Source organism: Anas acuta, chromosome 20, assembly GCF_963932015.1.
Source record: "Anas acuta chromosome 20, bAnaAcu1.1, whole genome shotgun sequence".
In the NCBI taxonomy this organism is placed as follows: domain Eukaryota; kingdom Metazoa; phylum Chordata; class Aves; order Anseriformes; family Anatidae; genus Anas; species Anas acuta.
The window spans coordinates 7,713,214-7,727,828 of record NC_088998.1 but is presented as its reverse complement, the minus strand read 5'-3'; the positions used below and the strand labels follow the sequence as shown (position 1 = coordinate 7,727,828).

Below are 14,615 nucleotides of genomic sequence, written 5' to 3'. Positions count from 1 at the left end.
GCACCCCCTCAAACCCCACCGTGGCACCCCCATTCCCCTCACGGCTTCGCTCCCCATCCCCTCAACGCCTAGTATTCCCTCACAGCCCCCATTTCCCTCATTTTCTCCCCAATCCAAGCCCTATTTCTCCTCACAGCCTCGTGTCCCCCCCCCCCCAGGGCCCGGCAGCGGGCGGGAGGCGGCGGCGATGGCGGAGGAGGGGCCGGAAGGGGCTGTGACCGCCCGCCGGCCGCGGGTTCCGCCATCTCCCTCCCCTCTCCCGGGGGTCTCTCCCCCCTCACCCTCCTCAGCTTTGTCCCCCTTCCTCCTGTCAGCCTCCCCTTCCTCCTCCTTTCCTCCTGCAGCCGGCCCCACTCGGCCTCCCGGGGGTGCTGTGCGGGAGCCTCCCTGCAGGAGCCCGGCTGCAGCCCCCGCTCCTCCTCCTCCTCCTCCCCGTGAGGAAGGCCGGGGGCAGGCAGCCGAGAGCGGGCCCAGAGCTGCTTCGACGGCCTCCATGGCCCCCCGGCACCCCCCCAGCTCGCCCCGAGGGAGAGGCACGGCAGGAGGCGAGGCGAGGCCGGGGGAGGCCGGAGGCCGCCGGGCTCTGAGGTGCCCCCGCCGGGCCGCCTGAAGCCTTGTGGTGTGGGGGGGGAGGGTGCCGGCTGGTTGGCCTTGGCCGGCTCAATGCTATGCGAAAGAAAAGGAAAAAGAAAAAAAGGAGAACGAAGAAGAAGAAGAAGAAGAAGGAAAAAAAGGAGCCTCGACGCTGGTCGCTGGGGGGGGGAATGAGCGTTTCCTGCCCGGGGTGAGCCTACACGCGGGGTCCGGCGTGCGTGAGGTGACCTGACCCTGCTGCCCTCGGTGGAACACATGCCGCGGACGGCGACGTGAAACTTCGGTGACACTTGTTTGGTGACACTTGTTAGGATCGGAACTCTTAACTTTCCTTTTTTTTGTTTTCGTCAAGCCGCCTAAGAAGCCTTGCTGCTGTCACCGAAAGCATTGGGAGAAGCCGTGCTTGCCTTGGGTCTTTGCCTCAAGTGACTTTATTACACGGTGAGTGCAGCCCGCACGCCCACCTGAAGCAAATTCTCCTTCAGAGCTCCTTCCCAGCCTGGAAGATCAGGGGTCACGGACTTTGCTGAAGCTTCTCGTCCTGGGAAAGGCTGCCCATAGCTGCTTTATGGGGCAGCAGCCTGGAAAAGTTCTTGGGGACCAAAGGAGGCCAAGTCTGCCCGCCCTGCACTTTATCAAAGGAGCAGGGAAGAAGGAGTCATCGAGGCATGGGGGCCCGCACTGTAACGTCTTCGTCGAACATGGTAAGGTGTTTCAGCTGGTTTTTCTCTTGGTTTAATTTTGATTTACCCACATGGATGTGGCATGTGTTTGCTGAAGTGCATAGTGCAGGTACAAAAATGCTGTTCTTCATGGAAGTCTTTTGTTTGCTCTCCCTTCGTGCTTAAGGTGAATCTTCCGTGATTGTTTCTTATGAAAATACTCCACGTGCATCAGATTACTCAAAACCTGGGCTGTGATTCTGCTAAACATGGACTACAAGGAAGTAGCTCTTTAACGTCCTACAAGCTTCTCATTCTTGCCCTGGATATGTTTGTTGTTTGTTTGTTTGTTTTTAAGGTCTATGTAAGTGTTTCATCCTTTTTGAGTAGTTTATTTCGTAGGTATTGATGAACCACAGCTGATGGTGATGCTGTTGCCACTGACAAGTGTTTTCAATTATCTTTACAAAAGGGGTTCTGCTACTTGGAAAAAAAAAATAGCCTGCTTTGGAAACTTTGTGGATAGTGCTGTTGTGACAACTGGTGGGAATAAAACAGTTCCTTGTTAATTTGTTCGGTGTGTTTACAGCACTTTTTGGTTAGTGGTTTCTCATAGCCAGTTAAGCGCTGATCCTGTGCTGTGATGGATTTAAGTGCAAGAGGCTAAAAGTGGCCGAGTTAGGGGTATAGCAGCCCTTTCACCTGTTGGCATCCCACCAATTAAGAAGGGGTCACGAATCTCAGGAAATCACGGCAGATTAAAAGTGCGGTAGAACTTGGTTGGCTTCGTAAATGTTGCAAATGATTTATTTGTTTTTTAAATGTCGGAAGAGATCTCAGCTAAAGGCATCTCTTTCAAAAGTTAGACACAGAAATGAATTGTTTCTCTGGTACTTTTTGGAGTAATCCTTGCTTTTGCTCAGTGGTTTTTCAGTTCTAATAGTCTTTGAGAAAACGTGCAGCAGGCCTCTGTCCCAGGCTGGTGGGTAGGATTTTCGTGAAGCTTCCTGATCTCCCAGGAAAGTTTATCTGTGAACAAAATGAAACTGTGTCTATAGTCTTCATCTAATTAAAAATGAAAATGTTTGCTCTCTGAGACCATAACCCACCAGTAAGTGGAACAGCTTTGGTTTGGTTTCACTTTACCCGGGCTTTGCTTTCAAACTTTCTCTTACCCTGTGTTTCTAGAAGGGACCAAGAAATCCTGCGCAGCGTTTAGCAGAGACACCAGCAGAGATGTACTGAAATACAACTTTGAGTCACAGCTCTTTCTTCTGATTTTTGCCCAGTGTTTGTGCGCTGAGGTTATTTGGATATTGGAGGTAATTACTGGAAGGTTGGGGAACAAGGGCTAACTTAGCCCCCTGATGATAAACCTGCTGCAGGACTTTTCCGAGCTGTGCTGTCCGCACTGTGCTACACCCACTCCTCCAACCCCGGTTTGGTTGCTGCTTTTGCTACTTTGGACGGAGTTTCAAGGTCAGATGAGATACAGCAAGCCCTCACCGCAAGCAGTGCAATATTCTACCCACCTTTGGTGTGTTGATGTAGCAGAAGAGCCAGAAACGCTCCTTTTTGATCATGTAACAGGAGCAGGCAGATGGTAACTTTATGCTGGTGTGACCCCAGGTCAGAAGATCCCAGCACATTTGCAAAGAAAAACAGCAGCTATAATGTCCGTGTACCATATGTCCACGAGAGACCTCGGTGGCTTGATTTAGAAAAGAATAAACTTGAAAGGGGACATCAAGGCCAGTACATCTGTTCGGAGAACTGCAACAGATCAGCCTCACTTAGCTGCATGAGGAAAAGTTTCTGCCTTTGAGTAAATGAAATGGTTCTTCGTGGTGCTGGCAGGAGAAGGCTGTACCACCGGTTCTGTGTTGTTCAGCTCTATTTTGAGTTTGGGCTCCTTCTAGCCTGAAAAATGATGTCTTAAATATCTAGAAAAATACTGAGAAAGCAAAGCTCATTGTAGAAAGTTATTCATCTCCCTCAGTTTATTTTTTTAATCGATAACTTTGTCTTTGAAATATATATATATATAATCTGACATACAGACTCTATGACCTCTTGACTTTACAACTGATGGACAGAATAGTGTTTCATGGTTTCAGTGCTATTCAGAAGTGGTGCTGTAGGGTGCATCTTATAAAAGTAGATTGGGATTTCTTAGGACTTGAATTGTTTCCATGTTTGTCTTTCAGCATTTTCATTACATGGGTTCTTCTGAATGCTAAACGCTGTGTGTGGATTCTCTGACTGGGCCTGCCTTAAGGGCTGCTTAAAGCTAACCCTTAGTGATAGTTGAACTCTTAAAGATACTTGGTTGAGGTTCTTGTTTTAACATACAAAAAGTTGGGTTGGTAGTAGCGACCTGCTCTGGTTGTCTTTTGGTAAAGCTGTCTGTAACTTTGGTGTTTCAGTGGGACCGCTCCCCGCTAAGTCCACTACGGCCACCTCAGGAGATGTTTAGTGGTGATCTTCAGAGCACTGGAGAGCTTAAATGCTTCCCTAGTACTGAATTTGGTGGGTAAATAGGCAAATCAGGTTGGTAAATATCATCAGATGCTAACAGTGTATGGCAAAATGACCTTCAGGGCCGGAATTCCATTTCGCAGGCTGTAGCACTCGAAGCAATGCATCAAGTGGCTTCTGAAAAGCAAGAAGGCAAGTGGCCAGCAATCAGCTCTGCTGGTGGTCAGACGCTGGGCTGGAATAATGCAGAAAAGCTCTAAACTTTGTCGTGAGTTGACAATTGTGGGAAAAATCTGTGGGCAAGTTTTGGAGTTGTTCTTTGTCTTGTTCCTTTATCCACTAAGAATATTTTACGTGCTGAGTTGGCTCTGGTGCAGTTACCCTGGGCAGCGGGGTAGCCCTTGACGGGATTTTATGCATTTTGGTGCAGCTGAGAAAGTATAATGGCAATGTCTGCCTCTTCCCCTATGCTTTTCTCAGCTGAGAAATGAGTCTGTAGTCTCTGCTGTTGGGGAGTATCCAACTGAGAGCAAAACCTTGGCCAGTATCTGATTAGTGGGACAGATTTTGTCACTGCAGATTGGTTTGCCCAGTAGTACCAGGACGTCATTCTCAGCAGAACTCACGCTTTTGAAAAGAAGAAAACAAAACGTGTTTTGCCCCGAGACTCACAGCCCTCCATGAACATCACACCTCTGCCTCTCTTGGGGTGCTGCTGCATGGGGGATGAGCAGCTGCCCTGCAGCATCGCGGTGCGGCAGGAGCTCTGAGCAAAAGCAGCACCCGAAGGCTTTGAAAAATGAATTTTAATGGTTAACTTGTGCTGCCGAGGTGAAGAAGAGCTGAGGTTACCAAACTCTGCTGGCTGCGGGGTTGCTGCCTGGTCAGCAGCGGGGCAGCGCTGCGAGGGGTGAGATCTCGAGGGGTTTCCCTGCTTGCGTGTGCCCCAAAAGCTGGGTTTTGTACCTAGATGGAGATAGCAGCTGAGAACGGGGGCCATCTGTCCATGCTTGTGGTGTCAGATCTTGAGCAGAGCTTTTTGGCTTTAATAATGGGAAGTTTGGTAAGTAGCGGCCTGACACGTGGGTCGTTCACATGATGCCAAAGCTCTGGTACCCGTCTCTGCTGTCGTTAGCACCACTTTTGCTGCAGCAGTCAGCACTGGCTGGCTGCGGGGAGCAGAAACTGCCTGGAGAGGTTTTGGGCGTGCAACTTTCATGTGCCACCTCTCCTTACGTACAGAGAATCAGTGATGGATGCAAACCCAGGCTCATCACTTTCATTGTTTTCTGCTATAAATCATAGCCACGTTTTTTATTGCTTTGCAGCATGTGTCAAAGTTTATATATCTGACTGTGGAGTTGGTAGAGAGAGAAGGAGCTTGCTTTATAATCTGTATTACACCTCCGTGCTACCAGGGAGCGATAGCTGCTCAGCTTTCAGCTTTATTTTCTGTATGAGAAAGCGATAGGGAAGCTTCAACAAGTTTCTTACCTTACTGAAAATAGGAGAACTGCAGGAACTGGATCCGCTTTTCCTGTATTTCTGGTACTGAATACTTCTGAAGTTGGCTACTATAAACTTTTTCATATTGCTTCGAACGTTTTCTTATAAGGGTGCTGAAAGTTTTGGTGCTTTAATGAGGAAGTAATTGCCCCAAACCGATCTGCGGCATAAACTTGCCAAAGCTGCCGGTTGGAGACCAGCCCTGTGACATTCACTGTTAGGAAAAAGATCAGTTGAAAGTATCTTTGCCCGTACTGCTGATTTTAAAATTTACTTTTTTTTAAGAGTCTTTAGGTTTAATGATCTAATTTGGTTTACATCATTAAATTTTGTTTCCACTGCGAAAATTATGAAAACGAGTAAATTGCTTTGGTTCCTTCCTAATGACTTAGTGACCGAGCAGCGTATGCAAGCATGTAATGTAATATATACTGCTGTAATTAGATCAGTATTTATTATTTTAATGAAATGTTGCTCTCTTTTTATACCATGTAGGAAAATACCTAGTTCCGAGAGGCTCCAGTTATTGTTCTGTTGTGAGTAAAACGTTGTTAGTAGCCTGAAGACTTTGGAATATATTTCTCTCAGCTGGGCGCTCCAAGACAAGCAATAATAGGCGACTTTGTACTCGTTACCCTTTATCTTGCAGGTACTTTATATGCAATATAAATTTATTAGATCGCGAATTGCCCATACAGGGAAGTAATTTAAGTGAGATTCCTTCCGTTCAAGAACTGCTTCTTTAAAACCCGTGTGGCTGCAGACCTTGCGTATCTCTCTTTTCCTTGTTCCTCGGGACATTTTTACACTCAGTGTCTGCCTCACCACCTGTGAAAGCTGAGACTCGAAGGAGACAGCTTAACTGCTCGAGTTCCATCTAGACCTTTCACCTGGAACTGTATTGCTAACGTCGGCCTCGTGGAAATCCCCCATTTAAACCCCCCCTTCGATATCTGAGCCTCTGTTCTAAACCGACAGAACTTCTTTCATTATTAACTTAGAGATTTGGCAAGTCCCAAACTTTAATTTTCATCTCTATTAGGAGAGAATTATCTATGGCTTTTGAGATCACTGCTTATGTACCCAGCCCCGATGTGCTTCAGTATTAATCTGGGTAATGCTGACATCTGCTGCACACCAAATGCAGATCTGTGTGCTGCCTCTCACTATATCCCTTTCCATCATTCAAAGCTCTTGCTATCATTTTTCCTGCTCCAATTATCAAATACCACTAAGTTTCACTAAGAAGCCCCCGTGCAGAACTTGATCCAGGGCAGGAATATGCTAGGAACGAGGCCTAAGACTTGCTAAACTGTTTTTCCGCGCGGTGAGGTGGAAGATGAGGATGGGGAAAGGCTAATCCTTTTCCTGGGCAAAAGCGGTTCTGTTTTGTGCACCGCCTAATCTTTGATAGCTTGCCATATTTAAGCAGTTCAGCTCCTTCATGATGAATAGGTAGCAGTTGCTCGTATGCCAGAGCTTCGTTAATAGATTGTGCTGGTTCTGCATTCTCGTTATTTACACATTTTAATAGAAAGGCTCTGCGAGGAGATCAGGACGGGGAGGCAAGAGAAAGCTGCGGGGGATTAGAAACGGAGATCATGGCTTGCGAGCGATCATCTCCTTCAGCACGCCTCAAAATTTGCCAACAGACTTGCAGCATTTTAAAGGGCAGTGTTTAAGTCTTGAACTGGGAAGTGAGGAGTTGGCAGCGTCCCGCAGCAGAGAGCTGGGGGTGCAGGGGCCTGTCCTCGATGCTCCGTGCCACCGGTGCTGCGGCGTGGGCACGAGGAGGCAGAGGTGGCCCTGGAGAAACACGTGGCTTTGTGGCTGTGGGGCAGGGACGCTGTGCTTTGAGAACCTGATAGAGCAGGCAAGAAATAAATGGAAAAATAAAAAGTGGTGTTGGTTCTAGGGGATCGTGCTGCGTTGACTCCCATGGGTGGGACTGTCAGCAGCGCCCTGGCGAGGTGGCAGGTGAGGAGTGCCTGGAGTAGCTTCTGCTCTTATAAATATCCTCCTGGTGCGGGGATGTGCTCAGGATTGGAGGCAGGGCGCCCAGCACCACAGCTCAAAGCCTTCAGCACCCCCAGATCTCACAGAACACGGCTGCAGCTCCGTTGGTGTACGTGCTGCACACCCCAAGGTTTGAAACCTGTATTTATTGCCGGGGTGTTGTGTGCCCGGGGGTGTTCGGTGGCATCTTCCTGCACTGCAAATTATTTCATTTGTGTTCGTGCAGACTGAAGGAAACCTTTAAAATGCTGCTGGCCTGCTGGAGTTATTGTTTCAGGTGGACTTTGCTTTCTTTCCTGCAAGAGGTAGTAAGTCTCCTTGTAAAAAGGTTTGTTGTGAGCCACGGAGGTCTGGGGCTGTAGGAGCATGTAAAGCACTTGCAGCAGAAGTTGGGCCGCAGTGTTGGTTTGGTTTTTATTTTTATTTTTGTTTTAACTGCGTCTTGCTCTACGCTGATCGAAGATCAATCTAAACAACCTGGTGGGGTTGTTAATCTGCATACCAAACTGCCCATGTAATCAGTTCATGGAGGAATCCTGGACAAAAAAGGGCAATGAACATCTAGTCGATTTTAAGAAGCAGAGCTAAGGCAATGTTTTTCCTTAGTTCTTAGCATTTTTCTTTAAACTGGCACGTTTAATCCCAATTCTGCACGTAGGTATTAAGCGTAACTTCTCTTGAAACAGCTGGAGGTCGCACTGACCTGATGGCAAAACTTAACACAAAGCTGCTGAAAGTGTGTTGTAGACTTTGGAAAGAGTTCCTCTCCACGTGTCTCCTGTTAATGACAGGGTGAGCATGTCCTGAATACCAGCTTTCTCTAGTTTTTGCCTGGAGTACTCTCTGAATTCAGGCTTTTGGTTAATTTTTATCGTTCTATCCCAGCCCTTCTTCCTTGCTGTTTCCAGCTAGGTTGCAGAAAGCGTGGAGCTTGCTTTTCCACAGAGCGTTTGCTGCTGATTTACACAGATGTGAGACCGTCACTCCTTGAGAGGAGAGGGCTGCTGCTTCACGTTGCATTGTCCCCGTGCCCTGCTTTTACCTAAGGACTAGAACTTCACCGTATCATTTCCAGGCCCCGAGCCGTGCCCAGCTGTGTCCTAAACTCACCTGCTGAAGCACAGCCTGCTCATTGCAAACCCTGTTTGCTTCAGACTCTCCTAAACTTTAAACTTTAAAAGAGGAAGCTGTCAGGCTTCGGGGAAATGCTCGTTAATTCATTCATGTTAAGGCTGCTTAATTTCAGTGCATCCTCTGTGCCCTCTCGTGCGAGGCAGCTGGCGAGGAGCTGTGCCCTGCAGGTACGTGCGGGAATTCTTGGCTCCTGGTGCGACCACCGAGGTTATCAACAGGGCACCAGCGTGGGCAGCCCAAGCCTTTGCACCTGTGATACCTTTAGAGTAAGCCTTGAGAAAAATCAACTGCCGTTTGGGGCACTGGCCACTAGGTGTCTTTTTTGGAATCATTTTAATGGCTAAGTGGTTAAATCAGCCCCTGCATGGGAGGTGGCTGGGAAATGAGCAGAAGCTCGTGGCAGGAACCAGGGTCAGAAGTGACAACCTTGTATTTCGGAAGGAGCGGCTGTCCGAGCTTCTCAGTTCCTTTAGACCTATCACTGTTTCGAGCTCACTCAGACCCAACGCACTGATTGGGAAAAAAAAACGTTGTGAGATGATGTTTGCTTTTGATCTTAATGGGAAAACCTCACTCCATCACTACCTTGAGCTCCGTTTCAGCCTGTTCTTCAGTGTGAAAACAACAGAAAATAGGTTGGAGCGCTGTTTTCCCTTTTAACTGTTGTTGACTTCTGCGTTTGATCACATTTTCCCCTCCTCTTTTGCTCTGCCACACAGACTTTTTAAAATTGTGTATGCGCATCTTTATTCCTTTATATTTAATCGCGTGGTCCTCTCAGAATAAACATTGATTTTGTAAATCCTCTTTCAGTATTGTGCCCAGCATTTCTAAACGTGAAGTTTTCCTGGCGAGGATACTCGGGGAGGATGCAGAAAACAGTATGCAGCCTGTTGGAGCTATTTACACAGTGGGTGTCAGAATTGCTATCACAAAACTAATTGAGGAGGTAAACTTTTACGAAGTCATAACAATGCCCACAAAAGAGAAGCTGTAATCTAGTAATTCTCTATTTTACTCAAATCTCTTTTGGATGGGAGAAATTTATTATAATGCAGGAGATTTACTGCATCAAGCAAAATAGTTTGGGCTGTAAATATGTATGCTTGAATGGGTTTTTTATTTTTATTAATTCCGAGCTGTCTTCATATCCTCTGTAAATCTGACAACGGATAATGTTGGTTTAAAAGGTACGTTCCAGTGGAGCCAGCATTACGGGAACAGTGATTAGAGCTGTTGTTGTCTGGTTACACCTCATGTTTGCAAATAACTTTGGAAAGCCCAAATGAAAAGTATTGAATTAATGCCAAGCTGTTTCTCCTTAAATACACTTAATTTGATGGATAAGAAATGCATTTAAAATTACTTGCAATTGAACCTTTACTTCTTTTAAGGCCGTTGATGGGTTCCGTTAAATGTTTGCTATATATATATTCTCTGAATGCGTAGCTATTTAATAAAAAATAGATATCCTTTCCTGGAAATGAGCCGGAGGGGAGACAAAGCTGTTCCCATCACTCGGTACTGTTGATGTTCATACAGAAGCTGTGAGTGCTGTGGGTTCTCGGTTACATCTCCCACACCCGTTTGGCTCTCGGGGCGGTGCTGCTTCAGGTGCCACGGCACAATTAGCGCTGCGAGGTGATCACGTAGGGCTGCACGTGTTGCCTGACTCTTTTTGTTCGATATCATCAGGAGAACAAGCTGCTGGGGAAACTCAAGTTCAATTAAACCTCGGTGCAGGACTTTCTGATGCCTTTTCCTTGTTCTAGCTGGGGCGTGCAGTGAGGGTGACGATGGGTACGGTGCCAGAGGCATTGCTTTGGTGTTGCTTGCACCGCCTGTGGGTTTAGTGTAGGAACTTGTTTCTGGAGGGGCCAGATCCTGCAGGGACCCTGCTTACCAGAACCTACAGTGCTGATAAACCCCTCAAATAAGCGGATAGGATTTTTGAGCCAAACAAGAGGATGAATCTGACAATCGTGGTTGGAGTTCCGGAGGTAATCATTAGTTCTAAGTGCTGACATTACCGCTGTGTTGTCCTCTGCAAGGTGATCTGTCAGGTCCTGCCGTGCTGCCCAGCAGAGCTCTCCGCCAGTAGTCGTGGGCTTCTCTGCACAGTAACGGGGCTTTGTGTTTGTGGGTAAGAACACGGGATTTCAGGGACGTGAAGTGAAAATAGCGAGCAGTGCTGCGTTTGTCGTCCCGTCGGGAGTCACAGAACGGTGCAATGCCAGCGTGAGGTTTACTGAAATAAGCAGCACGAATCCACGGGGATGCGTGAGGTGTCTGGTGTAATAAAACACGTTAAATGTCATATCTGGGGACTTCTGTTACCTTTTCTCCCCCCACAAAGTCGGTGTTACAGCGACTCAGCCATGCTCACGTCATTTAGCCCTGCGGGACGGTAACAACCCCCAGGTCAAGGTGAAGGGCGCAGACGCCCCGGAGCAGATGCTTTCCAGCTCAGACATCGCCATCACCCACGGTTTTCCCAAATTAGGAAGCTTCAGCTGGACTTCCCAACCTGATGATGTGAAGCCCTTGCTATGACATGGCCACCAGCGAGGCTTGAATCACCCGGAGCCGAGGGCGCCTCATCACTCGCCACGGGTGAGTCGCAGCCTGCCAAAGGGTAGGTGCTGGGCAGGAGCGGCACCGAGCGGTGTCTGAAGGGCCGGCTTCTGCAGAGATTTTGGTGGTTCTGCCTTTAAATCAGCTGGAGCAGCTCCGTGGATGTGGCTGCTTTTAAATTCCAGAATCAGAAGCGCGGCGGCTGGTCCGTGGCTGAGGCTTTCATCTGCCGAAGCCGCGTTGCTGGAAGCTGATGTGCTGCTTGTGAAACGCTCCCCCAAGGCAGCTCAGGCCCTTTGGGGAGGGGGACTGAGGACTGGAGCAAATCAGACGGGCGGTTTCTGTTTGCATTATTAATACGGGACGTTTTGCCGTTCTCAGATTGGAATCGCTCGCAGCTGAATTTTAAAAATGCACTACTGCTAAAAATTTCAGAAGGAAAACCGACCTCATGCGAGCCGAGGTGCTCTCTCCTACCTCCGAGACCTCTTAGTGCAGTCATCACAGGTGATCTCCTTGGGGTTTGGGTTCTTTGCCGTCACCACCCCTGTGCAGTGGGGTCTGGCGGGCAGCTTGATGTGAGCTTTGCACCTCCTGCAGAGGAGAAAGGCCCTGCCTGAGGCAAAGGACATCAAAAACGTAGTTGTTGTGTTCCTGGTGTGTAAGAAAACTGTCATTTATTTACAACGGATCCAAGTGCACAGCACGAGAGCGTGTTGTTACGGCAGTGCGGGACACAAAGCTGAGCAAACGGATTCCTTTAGGCTACAGAAGAGATGTTAGAGACGAGGTAGGGCACTTCCCTTGCTCCTTCCTTTCTCATCATGAAGTGTTTAAAGAAGAAAAACTCTTGGAGGAGGTGAAGCAACGTGCTTGGCTCTCGATTGCTGAGGCTGGCGCCCCCGGGGTTCGCACCTTGCTGTGGGATTTCCTCCTAGCCCGGGATCGTACCCGGTGGAAGGGGTTCTTGCAGACAGCAGGGAGGAAAGCTGCTGCCACCAGAACCTACCCAAATAAAACCCGACAGAAAAGCCCATCACACGGGGCCTTTCCTTATTGCCCAGCGCCAGCTGGTTCAGTGTCTGAACGAATAACCGAGATTTTTTCCATCACTTCCCCTCAATCCGAGGGTTGTCCCCGCACAATTGAACTGTGTATTGGAAAGAGGAAAGAAGGCTGCTTCTTCCTCCTCAGGGGTAGAAAAGGGATAAGAAAAGGGGTGGAAATGCCCAAGGGTACTTGGGGACGGGCTAATTTGTGTTGGTTGGTTTAGATGAAAGCACAGCCTTCTGTACAGGTGGTAGTCCCAACACACAGAACGGTGTGTGTTCGTTTTGCCTTGATTTTTCATCTGGGGTGGGAAATAAAGCTTAAATTCTTCTGACATAACTTAGAGAATGCTCTCTGGTAGGTGCCTACCCGATGTCCTTCTGCCGTTTGCGAATATGTGTAGCGCATGCCCTGACATTTTGCACTCCTCCTGTGTTTGTCTTCCACTGTGCTCAAGCTGATTTTTTTTTTTTTCTCCTCGACCAAATTGTTGCTTTTCTTCTTGGAGGAGCAAGTGTCTGTCTTCAAATTGGATGCTCTTTGCAGCTTGGCTGCTTGCTTTGTGTTCTGACAGGCTGGGAACCCTGCTGCTGAGCTGAAGAAGCTGAAATCCTTGCTTAAAAAAGAAAATTGTCATTTCTTACTGCCTGCTAGAAAAGCCGCTGGCCTGCACTTGCAGGTGACCCGCCAGAGATTTAAAAAAGAGAAATTGGATTTTATCGTCTCTTTTTTCCCCTGGTTTTAAGATGGCCAGAGCTGGCATGAAAAATGGGAGCTTTCTATGAGGAGCTTTATCTGCCCTAAGCAGCAAAAAAAGAGCAACCCTGATCTTGTTTCTCTTCTTGGGTCACCTTTTAAGCTTTTGGCTCTATTAGCTTGCTATTGAAAATAGTTCTTCTTCCTTCTGCCCCTTTGTGTGAAGGGAAATAGATGTCTTGCCCGCTCAATTGGCTATTTTGACATCTTTCTACACTTCTCCGTAGCCGTTCCTTCCTGGTGCATGTTGTGAAGGGGGTGCTCACACGGTGGTGGTGCCTTTTTGGGGGCAGCTGTATGGGAAGCTGTTGTCGCAATTATTCTCTTTGGATGAGGTTGGTCAAGGTTTTTACCCAAATTCATGGGTATGGCTGGGTCCTGTTGTCTGAGGGATCACGCAGACGGTTGCACATTACAAGCTTTGTTCTGAAAACCTGCCTTTTCCTGCAGAGCGAGTCCGTGGGATGGGTCCTCGCTTTCCACTTTCTTCTCGCCAGTTGTTGAGGTCTGACCTGGACTTTGCAGGGAGAGTGACGGCGTGATTGCAGCGCGTCGCTGCGGGACAGGCGCCCCAGTTCAGGTGTTTTCTTCCTCGTTCAGCCCGCTGATTTTTATTTATTTTAACAAACAGCAGAAATTGAAGAAACAATAATGCACAGATCCACCTCTCGGCAATTTCCTTTCTTCCATTGCTCTGACCAGAACAGCGATGGGAGAGAAGGGGCATGATTGCAGCAAAGTGTTACGTGTCTCTTCCATAACATAAACCCTGTACTTTAGGAAAGATTGCATTCCTGCACTAAATAGTCCAGAAATAGCCTCCTTCAATTTTTCTCTGTTGTCTCTTTCCCACAAATAATATTTTCATAAGATGCCATCTGAATTGATGCCACTCTTTTCTCTGGTGTATGAGCGGTTATCTTTCTGCTGTCACAAAATAATCCTTCCAGCTCAGATTGAGTTCATCGTTCAGCATCTGTGTTCAAAGGAAACGGCTCCAGGATTACCAAAAAGCAAAGAGCCACGGGGAGACCATCTTGCTGGTGCGATCCTCGGGGCTTTGAGATTTGGGTTCATAGCACTTGGTATTTTTTATTTTTTTTTTTACCTCCTGTCTAGGGACATTTTATCATCCTCCTCTTTCCTGTTCCGAGCAATTACCATTTATTTTATCTTCAAGCAGCAGCCTGTGGCAATAAATTTTAGGAAATTCCTTCCCGCCCTTTATTAAGCCCTACATAATAGCTTCCGCTACTCACTCATACGTTCATTAGGAAGAATTAAATGAGTGCTGGCGGCCATTAGCAGAGCATTTAATAACCTCTCCAAGGGAAGGTGCAGCAGATTGGAATAAATGAACAGGAGTAAAAACAAATGAAATAACTATGTAGAATGCGCTCAACTAATTTGTTCTTAAAAAAATGATAAAATCACTTATTTACATGAACGTAGCATTTTTTAAAGGGCCTGGTTGAGACAATCCCCAGTCGCCAAACTCTGCAGGCAGCGACGGTGTGTGCTTGGCTGGGCTGCCTCGTGGAAGGGGATTTTTTTAGGGTGAGAAAGGGCGTTTTAGTGTGTCCTGATGTTGGTGGCAATGCTCGCGGGTGGCAGTGAGGACATAGATCTGTCTGGGAGGAACCAGGCCATAGCTAATAGCTCCTCACATCTCTTATCAGCCCCGCAGCGGGCTGCTAGTGTGCTGGGGGCTCATCCTTGCTGCTCTGTGTGATGTTCCAGCTGCTGACGGGGGTGAAAACCAGGGGCTGGTTCCCAGTAACGAAGTCACCCCCTCCTCTACCAGCTCTTAAGTTCTGGTTTAAAGGAAACTGCTGTCAGCTGACA

General features: G+C 47.8%; 1 protein-coding gene across 2 annotated transcripts in view; it reads left to right on the top strand.

Annotated features, from left to right (window-relative positions):
* Positions 1-210: 210 nt before the first annotated feature.
* The window catches only part of ABL1 (ABL proto-oncogene 1, non-receptor tyrosine kinase), a 68,315-nt gene continuing 53,910 nt past the window's right edge, over positions 211-14,615 (top strand). Inside the window, exons 1-2 of one of the 2 annotated variants that reach the window (XM_068656943.1) lie at positions 211-784; positions 947-1,298. In XM_068656943.1, coding sequence (XP_068513044.1) covers positions 1,163-1,298 — 136 coding nt within the window. In that variant the 5' untranslated portion in view covers positions 211-784; positions 947-1,162. Of the gene's footprint in view, positions 1,299-14,615 lie in introns of both variants that reach the window. The other variant, XM_068656942.1, reaches the window with a different exon arrangement.